Source organism: Triticum urartu, chromosome 2A (assembly GCF_056163025.1).
Source record: "Triticum urartu cultivar PI428250 chromosome 2A, HENAU_Tu73, whole genome shotgun sequence".
NCBI lineage: Eukaryota > Viridiplantae > Streptophyta > Magnoliopsida > Poales > Poaceae > Triticum > Triticum urartu.
The window spans coordinates 4,409,661-4,417,746 of record NC_141874.1 but is presented as its reverse complement, the minus strand read 5'-3'; the positions used below and the strand labels follow the sequence as shown (position 1 = coordinate 4,417,746).

General features: G+C 45.8%; 1 protein-coding gene across 1 annotated transcript; it reads left to right on the top strand.

Moving 5' to 3' along the window:
• Positions 1-1,528: 1,528 nt before the first annotated feature.
• Positions 1,529-2,884, top strand: LOC125540555 (putative acetyltransferase At3g50280). Its single transcript, XM_048704171.2, has one exon. It carries the CDS (start codon positions 1,529-1,531, stop codon positions 2,882-2,884), a length of 1,356 nt encoding a protein of 451 aa, XP_048560128.2.
• The last annotated feature ends 5,202 nt before the right edge of the window (positions 2,885-8,086 follow it).

Genomic DNA, 8,086 nt, shown 5'->3' with positions numbered 1-8,086 from the left:
CGACATGTGTGAGTTTATGTCGTTTGTATGCTGGATTGGCGGCTCCAGGTCGTGTGGTGAAGTGGCAACTTTGGTCGTTTGGGCTACAGGGAAGTCGGCTCGTTAGGTACGCAGCCTCGGGACTGGTGTGTATCGATGTATCGGTTTTCGGCCAGTTTTCCTTACAAACTGGCCAATTCACTTCTTCTTAATGCAAAGGCAGAGCTTCTGCTGTTTTTTCGAAAAGAAAAAAAATCTAACCCCTATTACATGGCGGCACCATGTCTTTAAATAAGGGGTGCTGACTAAACCTGGCCTAAGGCCCCTAACATAAAATAATAGAGTCCAATCCTTTTACATCTCAGATTAGATTTTCTAGCAAATTTTGCCTAATTAACCTTCAAACTTTGGTACGCCATCTATCTCTGATTTATCCTGGTGGGCCCCAGCCTACTTCCTTTTTTCTATTGATTGTTTTTGAGATAGCTCCACGAGTTGAGTCTTCTACTCGTATACCTTTTAATTTTGCAACTCCAAGAAATCTCCTTCCATGCAAAAACGTCCATGGCTTTCTGATTTTTATTTGGTGGAATAAAATAATATGCATCTCTCCCATGTAGGCACGCATCAACTTTCTTCATACTAGTCCATCGTGTGACCTCCATGCTTGCTCCCTTAGTCAGCTCAAGCTTGATATTCTGATCAACACATCGAACACCACATCAAGTACAACAAAAAGCAAGAAGGTTCAAGTAGCCAAAGTGTGAAAAAAGAAAAAAAAAATAAGTCTAGTGGGGGCACATTGCAGAACACCCCTACAAGATAAAGAAGCTAATCTGGCTCAGGCGACGATGAAGGAGTTGCGGGAGCAAGACGTGAGGCGATAGACCGGAGCTCGGCGAAACCACACATTTTATAAATTGCGTCAGCCGCACGCAAGGAGATCACATGTCAATTATTAATTTATTGTGAATGTTCCATACCGTCCAGACGAGGGCACCCATGACCCCCCAGAGGACAGGCCGCGGAACGGCGGGGGACGGGGAGCTGAGGAGCTCCCGAAACAACCACCCACAGCCCGAAAAAGATAGGAAAAACAATGGGGAGATAGGAAAAACAATGGGGAGAAAGGAAAAAAATAGGTTTACTGAGCGGATGGTGTCTCAGACTCCGCAAAACAAAACCACATGGTGCATGCTGGTAACTCCTGACTTTCGGTAAGTTTAGAAAGAAAATGGTAAATGTTTGTGGAGTTTTCGTTGGGGGGCACTCACAAGTCTTTGCCGTCGTTGGTCTAGGTGGGTCTACTTGGTCAAGTCTTTGCGTCATATTTTAGCCGAGTTTTGATGTTTTTCTACCTCGTATTCAACGAACTGCTTAATTTCATATTTTCTTGACGTGCTTTCTATATTCATGTGCTCCGGATCCCTGCTGTCCACATGGGCTAACATGGCCTCCCTTAATGTATATCCCCCATCCAAACGCACACAAGACAGAACACACACACACGATCGAGCTCCTCAAACTCACATTCTCGGCGGCGATCAAAATGGAATGTGGCGGTGTCCAGATCATCTCCAGGCGCATGGTCAAGCCGGAGTATCAAAACAGCTCAGTGTCGCCGGAGCCTCAGACCGTCCACCTCACGCCATGGGACCTGCGGCGGATCACCGTGGGCTACATCCAGGAAGGAGTCCTCCTGCCCAAGCCTCCGCCCAGCGCCGTCCAACACCTCGCGTCGTCCTTCGCACGCGCCTTGGGCCGCTTCTACCCCCTTGCCGGCCGCTTCGCCGTCGCACCAGCGGCCAGTGCCGGTGCTCTGACGATCTCGCTCCGCTGCGGGGACGAAGGCGCTGAGTTCTTCCATGCCGTGGCGCCCGGGGTCAACGTATCCGACATCTCCGGCCCGCTCCGGGTCATCCCGTCCGTTGTCTCCTCTTTCTTCCCTCTCAACGGGATGCTCAGCACGGACGCGGCCGCTGACCCCAGCCGGCCGCTCCTGGCCGTCCAGGTCACGGAGCTCGCCGACGGCGTCTTCGTCGCCATGTCGCTCAGCCACGCGGCCGCGGACGGCACCACATTGTGGGACCTCTTCAACACATGGTCAGAGATCAGCCGAAGCGGTGACGGCAACGTATTCACAGCGGCGCCATTGCCATTCGAGAGGTGGTTCCACGACGGCTGCCCCGTGCCGATCCCACTCCCCTTTGCCAAGGTGCAGGACATGGCGAGGCGGTTTGAGTGCCCGCCGGTGCAGGAATGCTCCATCCATTTCTCCCTGGAGAGCATAGAGAAGCTCAAGGCCAAAGCGAACGCCGAGATGGCCGGCACGGCCACATCCACCATCTCCTCGTTGCAGGCCCTGCTCGCGCACCTGTGGCGAGCGGTGTGTCGAGCGCGGGGGCTGGCGCCGGACCGGGAGACGAGGCTCGTCCTCCCCGTCGGATGCAGGACACGGGTGAAGGGTATTCCACAGGGTTATGTGGGCAACGCGATTGCAGGAGCGGCTGCTACGCACCCAGTCGGCGAGATCCTAGGGGACGGTCGGCTGGGCTCGACGGCCTGGCTACTCAACCGTGCCGTGGCATCGGTCGATGAGGCGACGGTGAGAGCTGAGCTCGCGTCTTGGTCTAAAAACCCCAGCTTAAGATACGCGCCTGACTTACGTGGGGATCCTGCCATTGTGGTAGTGAGCGGCTCGCCGCGGTTTGATGTGTATGGCAATGACTTTGGCTGGGGCAGGCCGCTGGGCGTCCGGACCGGCCCGGGGAACAAGCTGGACGGGTTGATCACGGTTTTCGAGGACGGCGGAGGGGCAGGGGGCATGGAACTGGAGGTGTGCCTCGCTCCTCATGTTCTCGCCAAGCTCGTCGCCGACCAAGAGCTGATGAACCCATCGGTCTAGGAGGGCAGAGAAGATCATCATGATGCCCTCGCCGACGGAGAGTCCGGTTCCGGTGCATTATTTTCTTCCTTCAAATGCTGTGTTTGTGATGTACTTCCTCCGTCCGAAAATACTTGTCATCAAAATGGATAAAAAGGAGTGTATCTAGAACTAAAATATGTATAGATACATTTCCTTTTATTCATTTTGCTGATAAGTATATTTTCGGACGAAATAATCCTAATGCCCAGCGTCAGGTTGCACCTTTTTTTCTTTGATTGCAATTTTTCTGTTGCTAGCTTGTCAGGTTACACTTTTGAGTCTGTTACGTCTGCATATTGAAATCAGCCAAGCGTCTCAGTGTGTCACCTAAACAAATTTCTTTGCCTCACTCATACTAACAAATCAAACAACGACATATTTTTGTTCTCTTCCACACATAATTTTCGATAGATATACAGATGAAGACTAAAATGGCTTATCATTTGAATACTTTCAAAATATAAATCGAACAAAGAGTTACTTTTTTTCTCAAAATTTAATCTCATCTGTATCCTCTATTTCTCTAAGAAAATCAAATACTACAAAATTTACAGCTCTCTGCTAAAAGTCCCAACCCCTTCAGGTCAAGGCCAACGCCCATGGCCATGGCTGGCCACGAGGCCCGGCACCGCTCCCACGCAGCACCAAGTGCGGAGAGGGTAGGCGCTACCGCCACCGACTTCCACTGTCCCGTCGCCCTCTTCACCGGTGCAGGTACCTTTCCTCTGCCACCACTTCCTTCGTGTACCATTTCCATGGAATTTAGAGTGTGCAACATCGTTAATATCTGTGCATTTCGATGGAGCGTGAAGAAAATTAGCGTCCCCTATACGTATTTAGGTATCATGACTTGAAAGATTCTACTGATAGTCTTCCGCAAAAAAAAGATTCTACTGATAGTAACGTGCCACCTGTTCAACGCTGGTTTATATACAAAAACAATCCAACTTGCCCCAACCATAGGTAGCTAAACTAATGAACCAAGGCGCTGACTTAAAATGAGTAGCAATTTGAACAGACAAAAATGTCACTGTTGCAGCTAGCAACAAGCTAGCAACACCTTCGTATTTATATGGACCAACCAATGTGTAGAGGTGGCTGCCAAAAATATGAATGCTACTGTATCATACCAAGTCTTGGTACCCTCGTCTTAATTTATATTTTGTTATTATCTTTTGTTGTGTATGATGCCAACTTTGAGTGTACCCGCAAAAAAATACTTGATTAAGAGTGAAAACACATGTTAAATATTAGTTTTATTAGGTTTTTTAGACAAATTTTTATTATTTTTTAGTAAAGACAAATTTTATTAGTTAGGTGATGGCAAATCGAATGATGGCCGGCAACAATACGGGCCAAATTTAGTCGCTTAGCCCACTCATTTCCCCCCACCTAGTAGTTAGCTACAAACAACTTAAGTTAGTTCACTCAAAATAAAATAGATGAATATAAAGCCTTCACACTGTTATTGTTTTGGTGGCTAACAAGCTATTAACAACTTTCTCTTGTTAACATGAACCAACCAATGTGTAGAGGAGACTGCAAGAAATAGCTAGACTACATGCATCATACTACCAAGTCTTGGTACCCTTGTCTTAATTTATCTTTTGTTATTAACTCCTGTTGTGTATGATGTCAACTTGATTAAGAGTGGAACCATATGTTAAATAATTATTTTATTAGTTTTCTTTAGAAAAAAATATTAGTTAGGTGATGGAAAATCAAATGATGGCGGGCAGCAATACAGGCTAAATTTACTCCATTAGCCCACTAATTTCCTCCACCTAGGTACATAACTACATACAACTTAAGTTAGTTCCCTCATAATAAAATAGATGAATATAAATCCTTCACTATGTTATTGTTGTGCCAGCTAACAAGCTACTAACAACTCTCTTATTAACATGAACCTACCAAAATGTATAGAGGAGACTTCAAGAAATAGCTAGACTACATATATCAAACTACCAAGTCTTGGTACCCTTGTCTTAATTTATGTTTCGTTATGTCTTTTATATATGATGCATATTTGGTTAGAGCGAAACCATATATTAAATAAATGATGTCATTAGGTGATGGCATCATGTGGAGTTCGTGTACATGCATGCATTGAGCAGCAAACCAAATGAGGACCTGTGGACAGCATCGCCGTTATTTTTCTTCAATAGCAGTCGCAGATTCTTCTACCCTTTGGACAATGGTGGGAGGCCGGATAATTTGGTAGAGTAGGTCACTGCGAGTTAGGGGCAGAAATATGCAGAACGTAAATAAATAAAAAATGGGCGGTTGGGCAGTGTTTCCATTAACTTTGGACTAACCTGCAGTACAACTTAATCACTGTCAACAACTGAAGTAGATGTACCTTGTTTTGTGCCGTCCAACAAGTTAAGAGCATAGATTACTGTCCACTGCTTTGCCTGGCAGATGTCGATGATCGCCAGAGAGGAGATGAGCGCCATTCACCGCATTCCGCACCATCAAGCAACTGAACATTCTCTCGAAATGATGAGCTGCTTAGCGGAAGTGCCCACTACTAGGGAAAAGCCTAGCAGTAGCGCAGGTTTTAGGCCTACCAGTAGTGCGGGTAGCAGTGGTACTAGTACGGCGCTACAGCTAAAGGTTAACAGTAGCGTGGGTTAACACACGCTACTGCTATATCCACTTAGTAGTAGTGCTTCTCGCAGCCCGTGCTACAACTATTATTCCGTATTATATTTCTTTTTTATTTCATGTTGTATTCATACACCTTTATATAAGTTTTCATACAGCAGCAATTTAGAGCTTATTTTTACATCATAATGAGTTATTACATCACTGGGTGAAAGAATTATGGACTAGTTCCCACTTGAAACTAATCTGTAGTTCTTTCACCCAATGATATAATAAATATCATCATATCATTAACAACTTATCATCATAATACATCATTGTCATATAACACCTCCTCATGATTATCATTTTCATCAATGAGACATCACGTAGCAAGTCGGTCACTAGTCATAATCACAACTCCTCCTCATCATCATCAACTCTAACACATTGTACCACATAATAAACATTGTACCTAGGACCTACTTCTCTCTCATAGGAACTACCTTCTCCAAGGTAAAATAGCATAAAATAAGATAGGCCCTGACTCTCTATCATGGATAATGGAGATTATCCTGTCTTCAATTCTTGCCTTTCGCACAATGTTGCTTCCAAGTAGCTCCCTACGACTGACCATACATTTTTTCCATTCTTTGATTATCATGTCTTTACCGGTTTTAGAAATCCAATATGGACAGGTGTGATTCGTAGGATGACCTGGCCATATGTTCAAAACATCATGGCGACCATTCTGAAACATCAGATGAGGCACACAATCCTTCGGGATTTTCTGTTGAAAAACATAGTAATAATTTCGTAGTTAGCAATGTAGTTCAGTTTTAAAAGAATTTATGCAAAAGATGCGCGGATGTCGTAATAGTAAAAAATCTTACCATGGCATCTCCATGGATGTTACCGTAGTTCAACCCGTGCACTAGTGGCACGTATTGACCATAATGTGGAGGAGTTTGATAATAGATATTGTAATTCTCAAGATCAGTAATAAATGAGATCAGATGATTTTTTTCCTAATAAGTTATTTCTGAGCCATCGGTGTAGTAGGTTCTGTCTACCATCTTCTGCACATTGTTTGAAGAATGAAAATAAGCTGTCAATGGAAATAAGTTGTCAACTATTTTTAAATAAACAACATAAATTAGTTAATAACTATGTTTGAGAAACTCACATATCGGTAGAATTGGAAGCGTATCAACAAGAACCGATGGGTCCATATTGTCTTGGACGATGTCAGGATCACCAAGATCCATGGTGACAAGCATACCCTCATAAAACCATACATCTTGCAAGGTGCTTCCCAATTTGTGCAACCAAAATGGATTACGCTCTCATAATTGTACAGATTTATTTCAACACCCATACCATGACGGGTCCTTACGTCAATTTTCTTTGTTTCCATACTTTCATGGTCTTCAAAATCCATCCTCTCCAAGACATAGCGTCTTGTATGGCATGGGATAAACTAGTCAAATTGTAAAACATGAAAATTACACGTTGAAATAGTTGAAGTCGTGCTTAATTACGAAAAAAACACTTGTCATTGTTGTGTGCCGTTTCAACATCGAGGGTCTCCTGGGGCTTAATGCTGAAGCGTCGATCGTCGTCCAGGTGAGGCTTGTTGCACAGACCTCGGTCGTCGTTGCACCAGTTGCATTTCCTCGGGAGACTTTCGTCGTTTGATAACGACATTTCCTATGTTCATACTTCAAAGATTAAACTTGTACAATTAAATATATGTGCTATAAAAACTAAATTAGATCATTATTATTCATCACGGGTTGACTATCGGTCTGCCGAGTCTTTTCTTGAAAACTCTCAGCTCACGTGGTGTATATATTTGACCGTCGGTGATGGTCGCTCCTGTTGGGGAACGTAGTAATTTCAAAATTTTCCTACGCACACGCAAGATCATGGTGATGCACAGCAACGAGGGGGAGAGTGTTGTCTACGTACCAACGCAGACCGACTGCGGAAGCGATCACACAACGTAGAGGAAGTAGTCGTACGTCTTCTTCCCGATCCGACCGATCCAAGCACCGTTACTCCGGCACCTCCGAGTTCTTAGCACACGTACAGCTCGATGACGATCCCCGGGCTCCGATCCAGCAAAGCTTCGGGGAGGAGTTCCGTCAGCACGACGGCGTGGTGACGATCTTGATGTACTACCGACGCAGGGCTTCGCCTAAGCACTACAACGGTATGATCGAGGTGGAATTTGGTGGCAGGGGGCACCGCACACGGCTAAGAAACGATCTCAAGGATCAACTTGTGTGTCATGGGGTGTCCCCTGCCCCCGTATATAAAGGATGAGAGGGGGAGGGCTGGCCGGCCAAGCTAGGAGGCGCAGGAGGAGTCCTACTCCTACCGGGAGTAGGACTCCTCCCCCCAATCCTATTTCTAATAGGATTCCCCAAAGGGGGAGAGAGAGAGAGGGTGGCCGGCCCCTTCTCCTAGTCCTAATAGGACTAGGGGGAGGGGGGAGGCGCACAGCCGTTGTGGGCTGCCCTCTCACCTTTCCACTAAAGCCCACGTAGGCCCATTTGGCTCTCGGGGGGTTCCGGTAACCCTCCCGGT